At 37.9% G+C, this 24,436-nt stretch overlaps 1 protein-coding gene and 1 long non-coding RNA gene across 4 annotated transcripts in view; one reads left to right on the top strand and one right to left on the bottom strand.

Moving 5' to 3' along the window:
* Positions 1 to 22,464, top strand: part of LOC107679395 (PERQ amino acid-rich with GYF domain-containing protein 2-like) — a 58,729-nt gene extending 36,265 nt beyond the window's left edge. For 2 of the 3 annotated variants that reach the window (XM_016474912.1, XM_016474913.1), the window contains exons 4-29: positions 553 to 648; positions 929 to 1,037; positions 1,295 to 1,403; positions 2,924 to 2,964; positions 6,683 to 6,715; positions 7,358 to 7,534; positions 7,621 to 7,847; positions 7,958 to 8,111; positions 8,627 to 8,878; positions 9,000 to 9,196; positions 9,391 to 9,541; positions 10,615 to 10,781; positions 10,890 to 10,984; positions 11,585 to 11,683; positions 11,848 to 11,987; positions 17,345 to 17,442; positions 17,760 to 17,900; positions 18,186 to 18,344; positions 18,691 to 18,930; positions 19,317 to 19,445; positions 19,611 to 19,841; positions 20,396 to 20,586; positions 20,861 to 21,009; positions 21,398 to 21,579; positions 21,664 to 21,790; positions 22,377 to 22,464. In XM_016474912.1, coding sequence (XP_016330398.1) covers positions 553 to 648; positions 929 to 1,037; positions 1,295 to 1,403; positions 2,924 to 2,964; positions 6,683 to 6,715; positions 7,358 to 7,534; positions 7,621 to 7,847; positions 7,958 to 8,111; positions 8,627 to 8,878; positions 9,000 to 9,196; positions 9,391 to 9,541; positions 10,615 to 10,781; positions 10,890 to 10,984; positions 11,585 to 11,683; positions 11,848 to 11,987; positions 17,345 to 17,442; positions 17,760 to 17,900; positions 18,186 to 18,344; positions 18,691 to 18,930; positions 19,317 to 19,445; positions 19,611 to 19,841; positions 20,396 to 20,586; positions 20,861 to 21,009; positions 21,398 to 21,579; positions 21,664 to 21,790; positions 22,377 to 22,444 — 3,762 coding nt within the window. In that variant the 3' untranslated portion in view covers positions 22,445 to 22,464. The remainder of the gene's footprint in view (positions 1 to 552; positions 649 to 928; positions 1,038 to 1,294; positions 1,404 to 2,923; positions 2,965 to 6,682; positions 6,716 to 7,357; positions 7,535 to 7,620; positions 7,848 to 7,957; positions 8,112 to 8,626; positions 8,879 to 8,999; positions 9,197 to 9,390; positions 9,542 to 10,614; positions 10,782 to 10,889; positions 10,985 to 11,584; positions 11,684 to 11,847; positions 11,988 to 17,344; positions 17,443 to 17,759; positions 17,901 to 18,185; positions 18,345 to 18,690; positions 18,931 to 19,316; positions 19,446 to 19,610; positions 19,842 to 20,395; positions 20,587 to 20,860; positions 21,010 to 21,397; positions 21,580 to 21,663; positions 21,791 to 22,376) is intronic. The other variant, XM_016474914.1, reaches the window with a different exon arrangement.
* A 75-nt stretch (positions 22,465 to 22,539) lies between these two features.
* On the bottom strand, positions 22,540 to 24,151 carry LOC107679399 (uncharacterized). The gene is made up of 2 exons (XR_001633054.1): positions 23,185 to 24,151; positions 22,540 to 22,729 (listed from the first exon to the last, which is right to left on the bottom strand). It is a non-coding gene; the product is annotated as an uncharacterized LOC107679399 (long non-coding RNA).
* Between the last annotated feature and the right edge of the window lie 285 nt (positions 24,152 to 24,436).

The following is a 24,436-nucleotide window of genomic DNA, read 5'->3' on the forward strand; positions in this document are numbered from 1 at the left end:
CTAGAAATCAGTGATTAAGTTGTATTTACAACACTGTTCCAGAACAGTTCAACCCAAATATTCCGATGTGTCCAGCGCTTTTTATGGAGGACTGTTTCCTGATCCTGGTAGAGTAGACTACAATGCCGGCTGTTCTGACTCACAGACTGTAAGTACTTATTTATAGTTAAAGAATTTGCCACTGACGATTCAAACGCGAGTTTTGAGCAGTGTAGAGTAGCACTTGTTGGTTGTAATTTCTCCGATTACAAATGCAGAATTGGTTTTATGTTTACGCGGCGCGATGCAATGCAACGCGTAAAAAGACAGTATAAGTCATTATAATCTGCAATCAGAGCACACCTTGCTTTTCAGACTGATGAGCTTTGTAAAAATTGACGCGTTTCAGAGGAGAAACAATAGTGTACAGTATGTGGAAAATAATGTATTTTTTTAACCCCTTTGAAATGTTCGAAATATTCCTAGAAAGACCAAGGTTCACCTCTCACAAAATCCTGTGGGAAACACTGCATATTCAGTTTTAAATGCTTCCAAACTTTTTTCCCTCTTTAGATTCCGGTAGATCTTCATGATAAGGAATTTCTACCTATTTTACAAGAGGAGCCCCTGCCACCATTGGCATTAGTCCCATTTACAGAGGAGGAACAGGTGAGAATTTGACCTGTTTACTCTGAAGACTTGCACATGAATTAGAAATGTCAAAGAGGTGCTTTCTTTAGTAGCTCTCTCTTCTCTATGAAACTGAAGTTGGGTTAAATTTCAATGAAAAGCTGTGCTTGCGTATTCAAGTAGTGGCTTATGCTGTGGTCGAAACGGAAAAGGAATATACGCCCACTTGCAGTCTTGCTCTCACGCAATCCATTGCTGAGTTTGCACCTATGTATGTATTGGCCCTTACATTGCTCTGCATGTGTGTCTGTCTCCACAGAGAAATTTCTCTATGTCTATAAACAGTGCAGCAGTACTCCGTCTGACAGGAAGGGGTGGAGGGACGGTGGCAGGGGCACCCAGAGGGCGAAGTTCTTCACGGGGGCGAGGTTAGCTGCGTTGTAACCACAGACTTTCCTTTTTTCCTGCCCAAAAGAAGTGCAGTAGCTTAATACATTTCTAACAGCGGAAATACTGCACTTTCTGTTAAACCAGAGCAGAGTGCAGACTTTTGTCACCTTGTGTAACATTTCCTTCCTATGTAGTTGTCGTCTCTGTACACACCAAATTTGTCATGCAGAATTAAGGTGAGCAAAGGTTAGACTAGTGCATGTGCTCATGAGCTCTTTTTTTGTTTGCATGACAGGGAGGGGCAGAGGAGATGGAGGGTTTTACCAAAGAAGTTTTGATGATGTGGAGGGAGGTTTTGGCCATGGAGGGAGAGAGATGCATCGCTCCCAGAGTTGGGAGGAGAGGTATTCAAAATGAATTGCACCTGCAGCACAAACTTTCTGTAAGCAATTGCGAATCTACGGCATGAGGTATGTTGGTAGGTAACATGCAGACTAAAGGCCATTTCACACTGAGCGCGATACCAAAAAGCGAGACGAATCGTTGACGAAAGGTGCTTTCACACAGAGCGTGAAACGATTAATCGCCTTCTGCTAATTGACCCCTGCACGCTAGGTGGTGCTGAACAACAATGCATTTTTCCTCAGATACGTATTTCGTATATGGATTTAACATCATCTGCTGCTCAACAGCATAAAATAAAAAAATAAAGTTTGGTTCTACACCAGAGAAACAAACTATAATGCTTACAAGAATACATCTTAAAATATAATTAAAGGTACAATTGGCATCAAGCTACACTTGAAAATGTATATGATTATTAATGTTTTTGCTTAAAATCCACTTTAAACTATCATCGAGTGCTTGTAATAACTTCCGATTGTGACCTAAAGTGGATTTCAGTTCTATAATAGGCAGTCATGCACTCTTTGTATATTTCATAATGGATTGAGCGCTACACCTGCTTATCATTTGTCATAAACATCCATAATTGTTTATAAAAATACATACGGGCATGTGATCTAAGCTCAAATCTAAGCGCGATGGGAAAAATCGACAAACAGGACAGAAAAAAAATCCTTGTTTTTTCGCAGCGCGAATGATCGCGCCTGGTGTGAATAGCCCCATTGGGATCTGTTGTTTCAATTCAAAATTGTAATTGCGCCAAACATTCACGCCAAATTTTTGCGTTCAGTGTGAAAAGGCTTAAATGGTCCCGGTATACTCATGGCCAAGTTATTTTTTAGTTCTATGCTTATGGGTAAATAATTTTAAATACCTTTGCAGTGGTATACTGTCAGTGAATGTCTTGATGCAGCCTGTCCTCTCAGTAACAAAATAAACTCACTACAAAAAAGACAGCGATGAGAAAACAGCAGTAAAGAAAGCATCCGATCATAGAGATGTGGATATGTTTGCATGAGCTCTGCAATTCAGCACTCCAGTCAAGTCATGTCACATTTATTTATATGGCACTTTATGCAATAAATTGCTTTAAAGCAGCTTTGCAGTATTAAACGTGAAAAAAGTATCCGTGTAATTTTCGATTCGAATTATGTCAATTTCTGCTATAAAGCAGCTCTCCAGTGTTCATGTTTAACTCATGTATGACCTCAACAGACTGAACAGAATAAAAATTAACTGGAGAAGATTTCCATGTCAAAGAAGCAGAGACGTTTGCTTCGACAGGCGGTTTTCGGGATCTCAAAATGAACTCCAAGCAAACCTTTGATTTTGTTTGAGATGACATCACACTAGTTTGTTCTTGGATTTTATTTTCATTATATTGTGATAAAATGTTTATAATAGTCTAGATATTGATGTAAAATAAACAGTGGGAAGCAACAAATTAAGTGTATTACTTTTCTGTTGTTTGTACATTTGGTTGGGGCTAACATAACACATTTTTCTCTGTCCTGCCCAGGGGAGACAGAAGGTTTGAAAAGCCAGGTCGAAAAGATCCAGGTTAGTAAGCAAGATTTTTAAGACATAAGTGAAAGGGGGATCAGATGCCTCTCTGTTTTTGTCATGTCACCATGTATTTGGAATGGGCCATATACAGCTCCCTGTGATTAAGAGATTGCATGAAAAAAATGATGAGAACTTTTAGGGGTGCTCTGATTGATCGGCTACCGATTAGGACTGGGTGGTATGATGGTATATATCGTTACCGCAGAATAAAGTGTCTATTGTTAGAGATTTTGCTATATTGTGTATTCCGCGGCATGTAAATATATCTGTGTAGCATACTGCTTAAAGGTTATATACACCTTGGAGTGATAAGGAAACATGCATGAATGAGAAAATAAAGAGTGACGCATGGTGCTCTGATTGATCGGCTACCGATTAGGACTGGGTGGTATGATGGTATATAGCAGTGAAAAAAAGCTCAATCCGCTGCTCGCGCTGACTGACACACGGCCGAAGCCCCTTTTAGACATTATGCGATCGTGAAAACAGATCTCTTTCCTGTGTTATTGTGCTCGAATGGTCCAATACGCACACAGTTATGTCATAATGCCTGTCGTGTGGTTTCAGTATATTGGATTGGTCTTAAAGGGACAGCAGCCTTATTTACCTGCTGCTGTCTATCATTAATGTTAATGTTTGATTTATACACTGAAGACTATGCAGTGTTTTAATAAAGAGTGACGCACTTGATCACTTGATCAGGTTAAGTGCAGTAAGCAGTGAAAAAGAACTCAATGCGGTATTCGCACTGACTGACACACACGAAGCACACACCTAGAAAGCGCCTCTCTCAGCATGCGATCGTGAATTTGGGGACGTGCATGATGTTTAATAAAGTTAAGTGCAATAAGCAGTGAAAAAAAGCTCAATCCGCTGCTCGCGCTGACTGACACACGGCCGAAGCCCCTTTTAGACATTATGCGATCGTGAAAACAGATCTCTTTCCTGTGTTATTGTGCTCGAATGGTCCAATACGCACACAGTTATGTCATAATGCCTGTCGTGTGGTTTCAGTATATTGGATTGGTCTTAAAGGGACAGCAGCCTTATTTACCTGCTGCTGTCTATCATTAATGTTAATGTTTGATTTATACACTGAAGACTATGCAGTGTTTTATTTATACACTTTATTCAATTTCTGTAATATTTCTTCCTACAAATAAACCTAGCGTACTGTAGCTAAATAAATTTATTTCATATTTATTTGTTCTGTCGTGCTTGTAATTTGCTTATTTTTCTTAACTTTAATAACAGAAATAAAATAAAAATAGATATATCGGGGTATATATCGTTATCGTGAAAAAAAAAATACACCGTGAAATAAGATTTTGGTCACATCGCCCACCCCTACTACCGATCGCTATCGGCCAATAATCGCTTTGGGAAGTTTGAGCGGCGGTCTCTATAAAGGCCGAACTCATAAACCGATCTCAAGCTGACGACGGCCCTACCGTGAGAAGTTTGCCATGACATGCAGTGGCACGGTTTCAATCTCTGTCCTGCATGGGTAAAATAATTATAATCCTGAAGGTGAGGTACAATTCATATTTCTTCATTAAATAACTTACAAAGTAATTTGAAAACCTCATGTGAGACGTAATTTCACAAACAGCGTGAGTACACAGTTGACACAGGAAATGTCACTTGCACAATCGAGGCAGTGTTGCATCGTCTCTAAAGTTTATAATTTGCATTTCTTTTTAATTCTTGCCAGTGTTTAAACCATTCAGCACTTGCGCGCTCTCCTAGAGACGGTGCGTTCATGCACACTCAAAGCGCGCACACATAATGCCAGGTTCACACATACTCTTGCTTATATTTATTGCGTTTAAACACGTCTATGCAAGATTGTATTACTGTACTGCGTAAAAAGAGAATCACAATGCTCAAAAAGCATTTTCAGTAACAACATTTGTTGTTGAACCTGGCGTGAGGCTGCTTTACGTACAACTCACAATTGCGCATTCTCCTAGAGACGGTGCACTCAGGCACACTCAAAGCGCACACACATAACGCCAGGTTCACTCATACTCTTGCTTATATTTATTGCGTTTAAACACGTCTATGCAAGATTGTATTACTGTACTGCGTAAAAAGAGAATCACAATGCTCAAAAAGCATTTTCAGTAACAACATTTGTTGTTGAACCTGGCGTGAGGCTGCTTTACGTACAACTCACAAAATCAGGCTTGTGTTGTGTGTAAGCTATTGTGCAACAATTGCCCCATTATAAAAACAAAAATGCACTGCATGATCAAACATGAAGAATGTAAAAAAATTTTGTTTTTGCCCTGAATGTATGTCTGTAAAAATCCTGACTGGAGCATCACTATAAATAATTCTACATGATAAAAAGAAGGCTTCAAAAATATCGGCAGGGACGGACTGGGAGTAAAAAACGGCCCTGGATTTTCTCCTACAAACTACCGCTACTATCTCACAATATTACAGCAATCAATGTATTGCATTTATGGCAAATAACATCACAAAACCCATGGTGACCCTGCTGAAAAAAACAATAGAAACCATCACAGAAATTCTAATGGTTTCCACAACAAATGCCATTACAAACATTACAAACCATCAACTTGGAAAAATTAAAACCATTAAATAATGGCTTCCTGTAGTGTGTTTTGGGACATGTTCCATTAGGATTTAGTGGTTTTAACAATAATAATATTTAACAACAATAATAGGCAACCAATTACCAGTAGAGACCAATAGGGTCCATTACAATTTCCATTAAAATCAATACAATTTACATTATAACCAGTAAAACCATTACAAATTCTATTGATGGTTTCTATTGTTGTTGGGTTATTTTCAGCAGTGTATTGAAATAAATATATTATTATATGAACTTAAATACTTAATCTACATAAAAAGAGCAGAAAGCAAAAATGTATATGACAATAATAAACAATCTAGAGACCTGAAACTACAGAATTCTTCAATTTGAGTATTAATTTCTCTCTCTCTCTGTGTGTGTGTGTGTGTGTGTGTGTGTGTGTGTGTGTGTGTGTGTGTGTGTATGTGTCATGTTAATCAGAGCCAATCACCTTATAGGCTACTTCATTTACTTTTTTCTAGCTCAATATCTCTCAAGTGTAACCCATTGTAGAATCGCTGCTGTCTCTATGAATGAATGGAATATTCATGTCAGACAATGCAGAGTGATAAATAGCAGTGGTCGCTCGGACTAGCGAGAGAGGCAGGCAAAGGTCACCTGGTGTAACTGTTCGCTTTTTTTTTCTTTTAGCTTCTCCCAAACACCTTTATCTTCACGTTTTTTGCTTGCCATCACGAGCCCTCTCTTTTTCGCGTCAGTTTCGGTTTATTATAAGCAAAAATAGATTGCATTAGTGCCCCCTTTTGTCGGTCATCAACGTCATTTAATTTGACACTTTTTCTTTGATGATGAACCAGCCAGGCCGACGGCCATCAAACGGACGGCCTTTCTGGACTTCTCCAGAACGTCCAGATGGCCAGTCTGCCCCTGGCGATCGGTATCGGCAGATACGGCTTCCTGTGATCGAAGATCAGCCCAAAAAATCCCGATCAGAGCACCCTTAAGCACTTTCTACATGCATAGTTTGCATTTATGGGTTGTGGGATTAAAAAGTGTCAGATGACTCCCAACAAAGTGTGACACATGATGTAATGCATCACATTTTATGTCGGCACTGAACCAATTGAATCTCTTTGTCCATAGATGGAGCACCAGCCCATTTTCCACTCAATCACAGTAAGTGGTTCTCTTTGCTAACAGACCTATAAAATGTACATTACCGTTTAAAAGCTTGAGGTCTGAAAGTTAGGAAGTTAAAGAAATTAATACTTTTATTCAGCAATTATGCATTAAATTGATCAAAAATGTCAAGTAAAGGCTTTGTTACAAAATATTTCTGTTTTAAATAAATGCTGTTCTTTGTGCTTTCTATTCATCAAAAAAATGTATGACTGTTTCCACGAATATATTAAACAGCTCAACTGTTTTCAACTTTGATAATGATGCAGAATGTTTCTTGAGCGACTAATAAGCGTATTAGAATTATTTTAAGGGGTTAAGTGACACTGGAGGAGGAATAATGGCTGCTGAAAACTCAGCTTTGCCATCACAGGAATAAATTACATTTTAAAATATTAGAATAATTTCAGTAAAATTTTTACTGTATTTTTGATCAAATAAATGCAGATTTAGTGAGCATAAGAATTTTCTTTCTAAAACATTAAAAAACTGTACTGAGCCCAAACATTTCAACAGTAGTGTTTTATAGATGCATGGCATTCTTCCTGAGCTTTGAGTCAGTCATAAATTTGTCAAACACTCAACATGTACTACTTGATCTTGTTTTTTTTTTTCATGGACTTTTTTTCTTCCTAAAAGTACGGCCAAACTATGAGGATGCTGGTGCAGGGACCGCTCGAAAGAACGAGTTAATTCGCTCAGAGAGTGACAACTGGCGCATGTCTCGAGATGAGCAGAATGGAGAGGATGATGATGGGGGCTGGAGGATTGCGGGTTCTCGTCGGGATAATGAACGATGGTGTCCTCCGAGTCCAGGTGTGTTGTACGCCCTTTTTGTTCCTCAGGAACTTTGTATACCTAATTTGAATATGTTGTGATCCAAACTAATTCCTCATTTGCAGATGGCCCACGATCAGCTGGGTGGCGGGAACACCCGGATCAACGTCGGCGCTTCCCTTTCGACTCGAGGGGTGAAGATGGTGGTTACCATAGGCCTCGGTCAGGCAGCGGGAGCTTAGAAGAGGAGAGAGACAGTTTGCCAGAATGGTGTCTGGAAGATGCAGAGGAGGAGACAGGGACATTTGACTCCTCTGGGGCCTTCCTCTCACTCAAGGTGAGGGTGTTGGAAGTGAGTTCTTGAACTTTGATCTTTTATTTTATATTATTGAGTAGTAAATAAGGATGTGTTTCTAGATTAATGTGTTTTTGATGAGTGAATTTTCCTCATTGCTCATTTAGAAAGCTCCTAAGGAGCCGATCCTGGAAGAGGCAGAGCTGGACTTCCGGCCACTGGAGGAGAATGAAGAATGCACAGAAAAGGATGACAGTGAATCAGAACAAACCAAAGATACTGACACAGAAAGTAGTAGACGTGAGAGTGACCGAAATGAAGGTGAGAAGGCAGTCTCATTGGGGTAGAAGTAGTCTCTTATGCAAAAACAGTAAAAACAGTAATATTGTGAAATATTATTACAAGTTAAAACAACTGTTTTCTATTTGAACATACTTTTAAATGTAATATATTCCTTTGGTGGAAAATCTGAATTTTCAGTATCATTACTCCAGTCTTCGGTGACATGACCCTTAAGAAATCATTCTAATATGCTGATTTGCTGCTCAAGAAACATTTCCTATTATTATCACAGTCGAAAGGTGCTATTAAATTATTATTTTTTTAAGACTTTACAGTCACTTTTGATTAATTTATTCCATTCTTGCGGATTAAAAGTATTAATTTCTTTTACTTTTTAAAAATCTTACAGACCCTAAACTTTTGAATGGTACTGTAATTTTTTTCCCATTTTTAAGTCTTCAATCTTGTACATTTTCAGGTAACATTTCAACATTACTTTAACAATTGACTATAATTGTCATCATTTTAATCAAATGTTATTTTCTGGTTTACAGAAGGCAGTAAATCGGAAGAGCCATCGCCAGTTGCTGAACCTTTTCCAGCAGTGGTAACGCCTCCCAAGGCTGTGATCCCCCCTCCCCTTCCATCTGTGCACCCAGAACCAGCTGTAGAAAGTGAGAGACCATTGGAGAGAACGACAGTAACAGAACTCAGGCCTGAACTCAGTAAAGCACCACTACACACAACCCTACCAAACAGCATTGTGGAGGCTATTTCCATACCACATGTCACAAACACACTCCCAGGTAATGATCGCATAAATAAATATTTACTTATGCAAATTCTTTATTATGAGGATATTTTGGGAAATAAAGTTCTGTAGCATTCAGTTGAGGAATCCCTAGTTAAACCTGCTTCTGCTTCCAGATCTTCCGGTCCCGACACCTTCAATGCTCCCCATTCAGTCGGTACCCACTCAAACCCAGCAGGTAAAGCCTTTGGAGATGCCAGTGGCTGTGGCTCCTGTTCTCCCCCACTTCATGGGCATTGTGGGCTCTATCAGCCGGCCCTCTGCCCTACCCTCTGACATGGATGAGGATGAGGGACTCAAGCACTTTGAGCAGGTTTGAATGGCTGTTTACTGTATAGCAGTGCTTGCATCTGAATATTAACCTGGTGCCCAAATTAGAAGTAAAAAAAAAAAGTTAAATGCACAACAGAACAATTTTAAAGTCTATCAGCTGCGTTATAATACTGCTGTGAAGATTGAATGTTTCAACAATAGAAGTTCACATCCTCTTTCTCCTTAATGGAACAGGAAGCCGAGAAAATGGTGGCATACCTGCAGGATGGCGGTGTGGACGATGAGCGTTTGGCAACTAAGATTGGTCGCAAACCCACAGCTGTTACCATTACCCATGAGGCTGCATTCAAATGGTTTTACAAAGATCCGCAGGGAGAAATCCAAGGTAGAAAATTCAGTATCCAAACTAATTTTAGCCCTGCATTTTGAAAGCTGTTTTCCAGCAAAAACATTGGCCAGATTAAGTACACTACCAGTGAAAAGTTAAGGGGCGGTAAGGATTTTTTTTTTATGTTTTGGAAAGAAGTCGCTCATACTCGCCAAGGCTGTATTTAGTTGATCAAAAATATTGTTAAACAGAAATATTGTGAAATATCATTACAATTTAAAAGAACTATTTCCTTATTAAATATATTTTAAAATGTAATTTAATCCTGTGATGACAAAGCAAAATTTTCAGTAGCCATTACTCCAGTCTTCATAATCCTCCAGAAATCATTCTAATATGCTGATTTGGTGCTCAAGAAACATTTCTTAACACAGTTGAAAACAGTTGTGCTGCTTAACAATTTTTGTTGAAACTGGATACATTTTTTAAGGATTCTTTGATGAATAGAAAGTTCAAAAGAACGGCATTTATTTGAAATAGAAATCTTTTGTAACATTGAAGTCTTTAATTTCTTGCTAAAAGTATTAATTTCTTTAAAAAAAAATTTACTGACCCCAACATTTTAAATTTGTAGTGTACTTTTTTTTGAACTAACATTAATAAGACAGGAAGTACATGTAACAAGGGATACAACTTTTTTTTTTTTTAAAAAGCTTATGGTTTGAAGTGAGCATTTACTAGACAGTTTTTTCCATTTTAAATGTTTTTATCAAAGCATAATTTCCATTAAATTTGTATAAAAGCATAAGCTTAAAAAGAGCTTATTTTTATTCATGATGCAACATTGTAAAAAAAAAAAAACAACTTAAATGTTTTCTAAAGTTTTAAACATTTGAATTTTCGGCAAATTGATTACTTTGTCAAAGTTCCCATGTACAAAATTACTGAGTGCCAGACTAAATCTTTGAAAAGCTTTTGTAAGATGCATGTCTTAAAATACAAGCCAAAGCGCATATAGCTTTTACCTCTTGCCTGCGATGAAGCCTCTCTAACCCTCAAAGAATCAGAATGTTACTGTGCTGCTCTAAATAGCCACATTCAGTGACCCCAGTCTGTCTGTCTTTTCACAGGACCATTTAATAACCAGGAGATGTCTGAGTGGTTTCAGGCAGGCTATTTCACCATGACCTTGCAGGTAAAGCGAGGCTGTGATGAGATGTTCCAGCCCCTGGGAGAGATGATGAAGTTGTGGGGGCGAGTGCCCTTTACACCCGGCCCCACACTACCTCCCATACTGGTAATAAGACTCTCATGTATCTCTGTGAAATGCCAGATCCAGGACTTCTTCCCCAGTTTTTCAGCATCCTGAAAGTTTTGATTTGTTTGTGTTTTGTTTTTTATATAGGGAGATGAAGATCAAGAGAGGATGAAGAGACAACAGGAGATTAATGTTCTAAATATGTATCAGCTACAGCAGCTGCAATATCAGTACTTACTCAGGTATGATGACAGACAGTGAAGTGTTTAATTTTTGCAGTGCTAACAGAATCGCCAGAAAGAACAGCAAAAAAATAATGTGTTCAAAAACCCCATTTCACTCTTCCGTCTTCCATTGTTCTACCCTGAACTTGCACCATTTGTTGAACCAATGTTATTTTCAGCCCAGTTCGGCTGCCTAAGTAGATTGTGATTACATTTAGTGTGATAATTTCTAATAACACAGAAATTCACACTTCACCTTTAAATATACAGTACAGTTATAGGAATTTTAGAAGCCTTTCTTTCATTTGGTGCTGAAAAAAACTAGTCTTATTATCCATGTTAAAAACAGTTGTCCTGCTTAATATTGTTGTGGAAACCCTTATTAATTTTCATGATTTTTGATTAATAGAATTTTTAAGAGAACAGCATTTATATGAAATGGAAATCTTTTGTAACATTATACAAGTCTTCATTGTCACTTTTGATCAATTTAATGCATCCTTGCTGAATATGTTCTAATTTCGTAAAAAAGTGCAAATGCGTGAATTTTTTATTACATTAGTTTATTTAACTCAGAACAAAATGAAAGTTGCTAAGACACCTTTTATTTTCCTGTAGGCAACAGTATGCTCTGGCTCAGCAGAAAGTTTTAAGCTCTGCACCTCCTCCACAACAGCAGCAGCTCAATCTCCTCCTCCATCAGGCACTTAAGATCAGGTGCGATTAAATTACTTTGTTTTCAGTTTTCCTGTCACAATCACTCATCAGAGCAAATTTATTATATTAATACAGCAAAGCGTGGGTGGTGTGTTACATTGCACTGGTATTGCGGTTGAGCTTCTGTTACACAATCTTATGGTTTCATTTGTGTGCCCCTGCAGAACGCCAGAGCTGCAACAGAGCCTCTTACCTCCTGTCACACGCTCCATGTCAGTTCCAGACTCGGGATCTGTTTGGGAAATGCAGAACCCCTCCACTGAGGCATCCTGTTTTCCAAACATGCAGCCCTCTACTCCCAGCAGTACGTCTGAACATTTAGAACTGGAAATTAATTTTTTTCCTACTGTAGAATAAAGGATAGTTCACCCAAAATTTAAAATTGTCATTTACACACCCTCAAGTTGTTCCAAACCAGATATTTCTAAAAAGCAGATTGGTAACCAAACAGTTGACGGTAACCATTGACTTCCATGGTATGGGGAAAAAATACTATGAAAGTCAATGGTACCATCAACTGTTTAGAATGAGTGAACTGGTCACTCATCCCCCTAATAATAAATTATTATTAAATAAAAATAGAATGGATGAGTGTCTGTGACCCAAAAAAAATGTTAACGTGCAAACAGCAGCATACAGGGCAACAACAGAACCTGGATTTAAGCATCGTCAAATTATCACGCACCTGCAGCGCTTCTGAGAACAGAATAAAATAACAAATAAAAAGAATAAAATAAATAGGCCTACACTAAATATTTTTAAATTAAATAATTAACATTAAGATGACAAAACGAAAACACACTGAATCCTTCTATGCACCTTCAGCAGCATACAGAGCAACAACAGAACCTGGATTTAAACATCGTCAAATTATCACGCACCTGCAGCGCTTCTGAGAACAGAATAAAATACAAATAAAAAGAATAAAATAAATAGGCCTACACTAAATATTTTTAAATTAAATAATTAACATTAAGATGACAAAACGAAAACACACTGAATCCTTCTATGCACCTTAAAGAACCGACAGAGTCTTTTTTTTGTCGGACATAAAAATAAATAGCAGGCTTACCTCAGTGCACAATGTGTCTAGTTTTTATTGAAAAAAAAGTAGCCTAAAATGTCAATGTGCTGTGCGGATAGTCTGGAGTAGAGCTCTGTGCCACTCCTGCTGAATTTCTGACCTTTACCATCTGCTCCCGAAACGTGTGTGTGTTCTGGTCCCACGATTTTTGTGGCCGCTACCGCAAACATTATATTGTTTATAATTTTCACGCTATCAATATGCGGGTATTGAGATCGCTTTTGAATGCGTGCTCGTTGTTCACTTTCACTTTCAATTTTGTGTTCACGCACACTCTGTGTAAAGGAGCACATCTAATCTTACAAGATCAGATATTTGTCAGTGAGTTCAGGATCTGCTGAGCGGCAAATACTCCAGCATGGTCTGTCAGTCATCTATCCTACTCTCGACCCGTGATCAGTCAAGCTCATGTTGGATGCAGGGTTGCAAAGTCTGCGTTTTTCCATGGAATCGGGCTGCTTTTAAACTGATGCCCTGGATTGATTTTTCCCCGTGGGTAAACAAATGTTTATAGCTAGTGTTCGACCGGTATATCGGCCGATATTTGGCATTTTTTAAATATTAAATTTAAAAAATTAAATATCGCCGATGCGTTTTATTTTGACGGCGCGACAGACTTTTATTTTGACGCTGCTGAGAACGGCAGCGCCTGAGCACACAGTGCTCACATTCTCCCTCTTGTTCGCTGTTGTTAACAGTTCTGTCTAATACGGATAGAAGTCTGTCTAATACTCAGATAGAACGGTTAAACAAAGCAATTAAAATGTATACAAAAAGTATTATAACGATTGCTTTTATATTATTAGTAATAGAAAGGCAAACATTATAATACTTTCTTGTTTGCCGTAAGCACTCAGCAAATACGCATTTATATAATTTATACAAATCTTTGAATGACTAATGAACATTTAATTTCACAAACCTTGCAAACTTAGTCGAATCCAGTTGTGAGATCTTGTGAAGTGTGCATTTGTATCCTGCATGATCGCGTGTTCTCTGCGTGACGGTCGGTCCGTGTGAATTAAATGCGGACAGGTGGAGAGTTCAGCTTCACTGGAGATGCGCGATCGACAAGCTTTAAACTCATGATTTTAAATTATGCTGCGCTTTATGCATTTGCCCACTGCCGTATTCATGTAATTTTCACTGTGTGGTGTATGTAAAATGAGTGTTACCTTGGCTTTATATGAAAAAATATGATTCCCAATGCACACAAACTTCCCAGAATAAATACTGAGTGCCCTGTTGGTTACAGTGCTTGCTTACTTTTTAATTATATTTTTAATAAATATTTATTTATTTGTGAAAAATACTTTGTCATCTTAAGTAGAAGTAGGTTTATTTAACTTAAAAATACTTAAAAAGGGATAGTATTAATCAGTCAGTTTTTTTACTTTCAGTTAACGGTTAATATGAGCATCCCTACTTCATACTGTGGAAAAGGTTATGTTGCCTAGAAATCCTGAACTAGACCATCAGCAGTTGAGTCAGAGTTGATTTAAATGGTTTTTTGGTTTAAATGGAAAAAAGTGCTTTGGTCTTCATGCAGTGCTTGTATTGTATGTCTGGTGCGCTTGTTTTCTAGTCTCACTTACAGTAGCACACCACTTGTTTAGATTTAGATATGACTCATGTTTGTCTCGTGGTATAACCCTGTTACAAGTGATTTGACTCAGCTGAATGGATGCCACATAAGCAGAACAGAAACATGGCATTTGTCAGAGCTGTTTTTGCTTTTAACTGGAAAAGTGGATAGTAGGCCTGTGCGATATTGAAGAAAAATGCGATATGCGATACCTTGTTCAATAATGCGATATTTGATATGCGATACGATATTGACATAAGAGTGTAAAATCAATAAAAATTATACTTTAATTTTTTTTTTTATTAAAATTATATAACCAATAACATATATTGGTTATATAATTTTAATTTTTTTCTTGGATAAGAAAGCATCACTACAACTTCTGAAAATTGTCACAAATCAGAAAATTTAATTTTAACATCAACGTGAAAAAAAAAACGTATTTTATATCAGTGTAACTTTGCTTTACGTTTATTACTTAAAGTACACTTTAAGTACTTCTTCACATACTAAAGCAAAAACTATAGTCTAAGAAAGTTCAAACATGATTAAAGGCAAGTGAACAGTCAGTAAAAAAAAAAAGAATAAATACACAAATTACAAGCATAGATAAAATAAACAGTAGTATTCAGGTACAGAAATGTAGTAATTAAGTGTTAAATAACACTGCATAGTGTTCACTGTATGAATTAAATGTAGATTAATCTTTGTTAAAGCTGTGTTTTGTTGTTTGATTAACATTAGTGCAGCAGGTATTTATAGGCTGCTGTCCCTTTAAGACCGACTGCACGGATCCAGTATAATACACATCCGATTTCTTTCTCAGCTGTTTACAGTAATTTAAACCATAACTGACTACGTTTACGAGAATGATTGTCGAGACGGGTATTTTGACATTTCTGTGTGTATGTGTCTGTTTAAAGACAAGGAGATGTGAAAGACGAATCAACTCGCTGTTCGCGGGGTTGGAAACGTATCTCTGTGTGTGCTTGCGTGCGCTTTGCACGTGTGTGGCGGCAGTGAGCACAGAAAACTGAGGAGACGCTGTCCGAGATGCGGCTTGTGCGCGCGCTTCAGGTGTGTGTCAGACAGCAAGACGAGACGGCAGAGTTGTTTTCTGCAACTTATTGCACTTGATAAAACTTTTTAACATCAAGCAATTCTCTGCTATGTGCGTCGACCTAAAACTTTGACCTTTTGCAACGTTTTGATTGAAGTAGCCTATTATTAAAATGATTCAGATATTGCATGCCGCTGCGGTATGCATATCGAGATATTTACATTTGCGATATTTTGATAATTTCGATATATCATTCAGCCCTAGTGGATAGTGTTTTTGCCGTTGTTTTTTATCTTTTCAATTATAATTATGTTCTTGGCAGACTCTTAACCACATTAACTGCAGTTGTCACATTACTGATAAATATCAGAATCTGTAGCTTAGATTACGGAGTTAGATGCGATGCATGTCAAGATTCAGTATATTGTGTTCTATCGTGAATTTTCATTCCATGAGGTATTTGAGACAGCACGATATTGAAGAAAAATCTGGTACAACTTGTTAAATTATGCATTATGATAACATTTATAATGTTCTTTTGGCACTAAATCGTCGACAGCAGCTGTGGATGCTTTGGGTTGACTCATTTTCTCAGACTAGTTTTCTATGATAACATCATGCCTGCTTGATGATCATCTGCATATGTCATCAGAGATGCATCTTTTTGTAACCTTTTGAAGTATTAAAGTCAATTCAGTTATTGCAAACGGCTGTAATATGCATATCAAGATTTGTGATATTTAAATAAATTTACTAGATCGTGCAGCCCTAATGAAGTGGCATCTAAAAATTTTCTTGAGGATCAGAATTTGTGCCAGGTGCCTACAATTCATGTTTATGTTTTTAATACACTGCCTTTAAAGGGATAGTTCACCCAAAAATGAAAATTACCCCATAATTTACTCACCCTCAAGCCATCCTAGGTGTATATGACTTTCTTCTTTCAAACAAATACAATCGGAATTATATTTAAAAATGTCCTGGATCTTCCAGGCTTTCTAATGGCGGTGAATGGGTGATGTTCAATAATCCAATAAAAGTCCAATAAACTGCACCAATCCTTCCTGATAAAGTGCTCCACACGCCTCCATGGGGAGGGGGGTTAATAAAGGCCTTCTGAAGCGAATCTGTGTTTTTGTAAGAAAAATATCCATATTTAGAACTAGATAGCTAGATAATCTCTAGCTTTGTGCGCTACGTGCATTCATGGTAGAATGGCGTTCCAGCAGATGACGTAGGATGTAGGCAACTAGGCGTAGCATTGTAGCAAGTTCCAATGAGAAGTGACGAATGTGGAATTGAACAGGAGGGAGCAAAACAAAACACCAGTCACGAGTTAGGAAGTACAAAATGAGGATTTGTAAAGAAAAATGTCAGAGGATTTCGATATAAGCCAAGAGGAGACTGTTTTTCCTGTGCTCCTATAAACAAAACTTGGTTCTCGCTAGACTAGCATGTTCTCACCGGATCTTACACTATGCCTACTTAATCCGGCTGGAACGCCACTCTTGTGTACTCGCGTACCAGTTAGCGGAAGCTAGCGATTACGGTTTATAAAGTTTTAAATATGGATATTTTTCTTACAAAAACACATAGATTCGCTTCAGAAGGCCTTTATTAACCCCCCCGCCCCCGGAGCCATGTGGGGCACTTTTTCTTGATGGATTAGCGCAGGTTATTGGACTTCTATTGGACTATTGAACATCACCCATTCACTGCCATTATAAAGCTGGGAAGAGCCAGGACATTTTTTTAATGTAACTCCGATTGTATTCGTCTGAAAGAAGAAAGTCATATACAACTAGGATGGCTTGAGGGTGAATAAATCATGGGGTTTATTTTCATTTTTGGGTGAACTATCCAATTAAAGGCATATTTATCAAATGGTTAAATTGTAAAATCAAAGTATAACCTTGATTTGTGTCTTTTTAGCTTGGGAAGGAAGTAGCGTATGGGATCTGCCACTAGACTCCATGCCTCAAGCGTCTTCCATTGAACAGATGCAGATGGAGAAAGCCAAAGCTTTGAAGGTAAGAAAGATTTGATATTCAAGTGCCATTTTATGGCTTTACTTGACATAAACATTTAACTGAAATAAGATTTATAAACTTGTGCCAAGGCAACATTTATTTTCATTTAGTTTAACTTGATGTACTAAAATAACTAAAACAAAAATTAGAACTATAAAAAAACTCAAAATTACTAAAAATGAAAACTCAAATTCAAAATATTATTCAAAATATTTACAAAAATCGTAATAGTATTAATTAACACAGATCCAAATCGCATTTTGTAAATGTGTTTTTTTTTCCTTATTTTTAAATGGAATTTCTCTTCTGCTCTAAAGCTTGAGATGGAGAGACGAGAGGCAGAGCTTCGGGAAAAAAGGAAAGAGGAGGAGAGGAAGCGGCTGGAAGAGGCACTGCATGCTAGACAAGAGGAGGAGCGGAAACGTTTGGAGGAAGAAGAGCTGGCACTGCGCAAACAGGTGAGGAGAGAAGAGAAAATGTGCAATGCACTTTGAGGCTCACATACAATGCTTTATGTTGATTGGTACCATATAGAGGAATGATAGTTTTGGCATAAGTTTGTCGTACAAGCACTCGCTCCACTTTTTGTTGCGGAAACTGTTCTTAATGTACTTGCATAGAGAGGTAATTGGCACATTCATGTGATATTTACACAGCTGAACTAGTCACATTACTAGTCAGAATTATAAGTGGCTGGTTCTTTGATGCTCAGTGGCATTAATGCAGTATTTGTGTCTCTTTAGGAGGAGGCTCTCCAGAGGCAGCGGGAGCAGGAGGAGGCGCAGCGGTGGAAGAAAGAGGAGGAGGAAAGGTTAGCTAAAGAGGAGGCACTCCGTCGGCTGGAGGAAAAGAGAAGAGAAGAGGAAGAGAGGAGACAAAGGGAAGAATTCCTCCGCAAGCATGTAAGACTGACCTGCGCATTAACATTTGCTATAAAATGGATTTAAAACGGTTTGAGCCACGTTCAAAACAATTGTTGGGCAATTACCAAAGATTATTTAGACAAAAAGTTTAAATTGGATATGAAAATATTTACAAGACGTCAATGAGTAATTTCGTCTGTGCCTACTATTGTTACTCTGTCAGTCTTAGTGGTTTTACAAGCAATTGAGGATGTTTAATAAGAGCTTTGTTTCAGAAATAAGAACACCCCTAAACCAATGTAAAATCACTAATGTATGGCCCATGGAATAGCATTTGTTATGGTTTAGTGCTCTTATTGATCTTTTTTTGTTTAATATTTTCCAGCAGGAAGAGGAACGGAGGAAACAGGAAGAACTGGAAGCTCAGAGGCGGCTTGAGGAAGAGAAGAGGATAGAAGAGGAGGCTGCGGCAGCTGCACTGGAGAGGCAACAGCAGGAGGAGCAGAAGAGGAACGAGCAGGAGGCGCAGAGACAGCAGGAGTTACAGAGGCAGCGGCAGCAACAGCAGGAGGCACTCCGTCGACTGCAGCAGCAGCAGCAACAACAGCAGCTCGCGCAGATGAAGGTGGCACATCCTGCAGATAATTAGAAATAACTATTACTATTGTTATTAAATTGTTTAATTTACAGCGATTATTAAATTGTTTTTTTTTTTACTGTGCAATAGTATTATAGCAAATGTAATGATTGATTTTAATATAATTATTGATTAATTTTATATAATTCTCATAAATATAATAGTTATTATTATTACTATTATACTGTATAGTCATTATGAATAGAGAGAACCGACTTTCCTTCTTTTTTGTGCTTAGTTGATCACAAGCCTGCTAATTTTACAAAAAATGGGATTTATGATGGTGACTTTGTTGGTGCATTACCTGAAAACATCTTTTTGTTTGTTGAATGACCCAGTTATTGTATTTTGGTTTTTCATGTGTATGTTCCCAGCTCCCTTCATCCTCTAAGTGGGGTCAGCAGTCGACCACAGCAAGCACCCTCTCACAGTCTCAAAATGCCCTGTCGCTTGCTGAAATCCAGAAACTGGAGGAGGAGAGAGAACGACAGACACTGGAAGAGGTATGCCAGGGATTCTTCTTCCCCAGCATTCACTTTCTCTTGTAAATTACAACAGGATCCCATGTGACCAAGCAGGAGCCAAAAACTATTTCATAGAGATATGAGAACACTTAGCAGATGACAAATCTCGTCCTTAGTGCGTTTCTTTGTTCTTCGTCCCTGCAGCAAAGACGACAGCTGCAGGAGTTCCAGAGGGCCCAGCAGCAGCAACCTCAGGCGAAGCTCTCAGGCTGGGGCAACGTGGCCAAGCAGCCAGCGGCCACCAAGTCTCTGTTGGAAATCCAGAGAGAGGAAGCGCAGCAGATGAAACAACGGAAGGAGCAGCAGCAGCAACAACCACAGCAGCAGCAGCAAAACTCAACCGTTACCCAGCAAAAAAGCACACAGAACCGAGTGGTGAGTTACACATCCTTTGAGCAGCCTATAGTTATAGTACCCTCAGAAGTGGGTGTCAGAAGTACATTCAGTGTTCCCACAGGTCCTTAGAAATTCTTAATGTCATTTTAAGGTCCTAAGTTTTAAATATCTTAAATGGCATAACAAAAGTCTAGGTGTTCAATTTCTGGACCACCCTGTCATCGGAAGGAAAGACTGAAATCATTCAATTCAGTATAAAGATTTTACAAGTATTGGCACAATAATAATTTTATTGCCTTTCTTTAAACACATTATCATAGTTTCAGCAAAATCCAATATGGACTGACCTCTAATTTGTATGTGCTGATATTTTAGTGCAATTTTAATGCATATGCATGTATTGAATAAAATGTCTTGAGTATTTAAACTTGCACTTACCCTATTTTGCAGCTGAACGTGTGCCTCAGTCTAATAATCTGTGCAGATCTTAATGTTCTTAATCTTATGTTTGATTTTAAAACTTTGAAAATATCTGATCTGAGTGCATTAGTCGTAGTACAATAGATTGCATGACCTCTCTGTCTCTTGTCTAGGCCCTCAATTCATCAGTGTGGGGTTCTGTTAATAATGTCGGCTCTAACTGGATGATGGACAGCAGCAGTGTCTGGGGTGATGCTCAGAACTCTAATATTGGCTTCTGGGATGAAGCAGTAAAGGAGGCCACCCCACCTCAGGCCACACGAAAGAGCCACAATCAGAAAAACAAGGACAACGCTAACCTCAGGTGAACCATTACACATATTATTGTCTGTATTGCTCTAAACAGTGCAATAAAACCTCTTGCAAAAAAAAAAAAATAAAAAAGCAAAAAGCTTTTTGTCCATGCTGTATTTTGTAAAATAATCTGTCATGTACAGTAATAGCAGCAGTGGTAAAGCCAGTAAAAAGGTGGAATTGCTCTAAACAGTGCAATAAAACCTCTTGCAAAAAAAAAAAAAGCAAAAAGCTTTTTGTGCCGTTTCCATGCTGTATTTTGTAAAATAATCTGTCATGTACAGTAATAGCAGCAGTGGTAAAGCCAGTAAAAAGGTGGAAGAGGAAGAGAAGCTTCTGAAACTGTTCCAGGGAGCCAATAAGAACCAGGACGGCTTTATGCAGTGGTGTGAACAAATTCTACACACTCTCAACACAGCTAATAACCTCGATGGTGAGTTTCTGACACACACACGTTTCTCAACCTCAACTATCATGCTTATTGGCATCTGTGTTTCATACAACGCGCAAGCTTCTTCCCACAAACCACTTCCCTCTCTGATGTTTCATCGCTTTTTTATCTTGATTATTTTAATGTGATGGAGTCAATAGACTGTGGCTTCTAACGTTAAGAAGGTCTTGTTTCAGAAAACATCTAGTTGTAGTCTTTTGAATAATACTATGAATAAAACAACATAGGTTTAGTGTTCAGAAATTTGGCCGGTAACATGGTAATGAAGAAATAAATTGCACCCACAAATATTATATATCATACATAACCTCTTGAAAAAAGTGTTATGTAAAGGTTTCTGAAAGTCATCAGTCTTTCCCTCTTCACACAGTCCCCACCTTTGCATCATTCCTGAAGGAAGTGGACTCGCCGTACGAGGTACACGAATATGTGAGAGCCTACCTGGGCGACACTCCACAGGCCAAGGACTTTGCCAAGCAGTTCCTGGAGCGCCGTGCCAAACAGAACGCTAACCAGCAAAAACCTCAGCAGGGACAGCAGCAAAAACAGCAGGTGCGTTTGTGTGCCAATGCACTAGTATGCATGTGCGTGTGTATTAATGTCATTTTCACTGAACTCCCTGTGTTTGTGTCTCAGGACTCTGTGTGGGGATTGAGCCAAGTGTCACAGTCAGTCCTGCACCAGCAGCAGCGGTTTGAGACTGTCACCTCAGGCAAGAAGAAGAAGAAACAGAAGATGGTACGAGCCGACCCGAGCCTTCTAGGTGAGTGTTGGGAAAGTAATTCCTAAATTTTGTCATTTTAAAACTTGATATGATTTGTAGAGAAATTACTCAGTGTTTCAAATTCCTATGAAGGAAAGTTCCGGGGAACCTTACAGAAAATTATTGAGCCACAGATAAGTTAATCATGTTGACTGTCAAAACCGTTTGATTTGACTAAAATAATGCAAGTAGAGTTTAATACAAAACACAGACAAGTAAGATTTGGATTGACCTTTATTTTTGACTGGTAAATCCCTAAAATTCTCATTAAAATTCTTATTTTTAACAAACTTCATATAAAAGTTTAATTATCGCTCAGGGTTACTATAATTAAAACTAAAGCAAAAACCATACAAAAAAAAATGTTTACATGAAAAAAACTTTAATTGAAATAAAATACTACTAATACTATAACAGAATCTCACTGGTATTAAAATAGCAGTTATTGATGCAAGTTTTTTTTTTTTTTTCACGTGTTTACCATATTTTTTATTGGTGTTTTACATTAAAGAATCTAATGAGAATAACAGAAATAAAAAACACTATACTAAATTGTCCGGATGCATTACAATGTGAAAAAAACCAGGTTTTTCTGTCAATGCCTCCTCTGAGAGACTCAACATGGGAGCGATTGAGTCAGTGGAAGACATTTGAGGCCTGCTGATCAACAAGCTCCCCCTACTGACTTGTTTCCCTTCTGAACAGCGTCCCTTATATTCTCTCTCTCAAACCTTTTCCTCTTTTCAGTTTTTTTTTTTTTTTATCCTCAATTCTTTGCTTTGGAGTAGATTCGGGGCAGCAAGTTTTTCTTCCTCCCTAATCCAGAGGAAACCACAGTTGCAATAACAGCGCTGCCCCACGGCCACGAAAAGAACCAAAAAAGCAATGCCTTGAGAAAAGGAAGAGAGAGCCTTGCTTCTGCAGGAGAGAGGAGTCAACCTATTGCAAATATATATTGAGATATATATTGTTTAAAAATAGTTTTTTGTTTATATTGAGACCAATAATTATTAAAATTCTCATTACAAAAATGCAAAAATATATAATGTCCACTGATATATATAATATCCACTATAGTTTTTAATTTATTATAATGCAAAAAAATTTACAAATGTAATATATACAAGCTCCCCCTACTGACTTGTTTCCCTTCTGAACAGCGTCCCTTATATTCTCTCTCTCAAACCTTTTCCTCTTTTCAGTTTTTTTTTTTTTTTATCCTCAATTCTTTGCTTTGGAGTAGATTCGGGGCAGCAAGTTTTTCTTCCTCCCTAATCCAGAGGAAACCACAGTTGCAATAACAGCGCTGCCCCACGGCCACGAAAAGAACCAAAAAAGCAATGCCTTGAGAAAAGGAAGAGAGAGCCTTGCTTCTGCAGGAGAGAGGAGTCAACCGATTTCACCGTGTCGCTCCACTGAGATGGAGCGTCTGCTCATGATCATGCTCATCTCCCGACTGATGTTTCTTTAAGTGTGAATAAAAGGAGTGCAGAGGAAAAAAATTATGTATTATCCCATTACAATTTCCTTTTTTAATTTATTCGTTCCTCCCCTCATTCTTTTAGTGTTTTCCATTTTCTTCCCTTCTCTCCTCTCCCGCTTTGCTGCCCCCTATGTTGACGGACGTCGATAACAACGTAGGACTCGAGGAAATGCAATCAACAGTGTCCTGTTTTAAGGACATGTTTGAAAGTTACAGACAGTTATCCGTTTCTTTGTAAAATATTAGGCTGTTTAAAGAATAAACTTTCAATTCTGCATCTGTATTATAATATATGGAAATGATGAACCAGTGGAGTCGTACTTTTTTTTTATTGCAGTAGATGAATAAATCAAACAGCCTCTTGTGTGGGCTGTTCTGCACGCTTTTGCCTGTAATGCACAAAGCAGGGTTGTGCAAATGTTTACGCACATTGCAGATTCCCACGGTTATGGAAAACCTGGAAGTTTCAGGGAGTTTTACAATTATGATTTGGAAATGCCTATAATATACGTATTTCTTGTTACGCTCGACTCTAAAGTATTTCGGTGCCTCTTTGTGTGCAGTCAATTAATTTTCAGTAGCTATGAATTACTAAAAAAATCATGAAATTCATAGATGCCCTGTCTGGAAGTTTAACCTGTTACTTGGGTTCAGTTTCTTGTTTATTTCCTAAAATCAACAGGTTGTCTTTAGTTTCTTTTTGACATGCATAATGGTTGAGTCTCAAGTCAAAATTAGACCTAATCCTTGAGCGTGTTCCTAATTACCACAGAAAATATTTTAGTGCATCAATATTTAAAAAGAAGTAGTCCTTTACACTAAATCGGTTACAATTGAAGTGCATTGAACCAGAATAAACATTTAAATGCAAATGTTTTTTTTTAAAGTATAGCTACAAGACACTAAAATTTGTTATTAATATTATACCAGCGTCATATGCAAGTTTTATTTTGTTTTGTTTTTTCAGTTTATCCAGTTTTTAATTTGCTCTCCTGACAACAGTTCATAGTCTGAGAGTTTGTAGTTTAGAATTGGACATAATCCCACCATTAAAAGCACACAATATGTATATTATGTATCATGATACTCATGACTGTAAGGCTTCCAATTCACCGTTTTCTATGAAAAGTGCGTAAAGCAGGCAGATTCAATGACTGATTAAT

The sequence above is a fragment of the Sinocyclocheilus anshuiensis genome, unplaced genomic scaffold, assembly GCF_001515605.1.
Source record: "Sinocyclocheilus anshuiensis isolate Anshui unplaced genomic scaffold, SAMN03320099.WGS_v1.1 scaffold2206, whole genome shotgun sequence".
Classification (NCBI taxonomy): Eukaryota; Metazoa; Chordata; class Actinopteri; order Cypriniformes; family Cyprinidae; genus Sinocyclocheilus; species Sinocyclocheilus anshuiensis.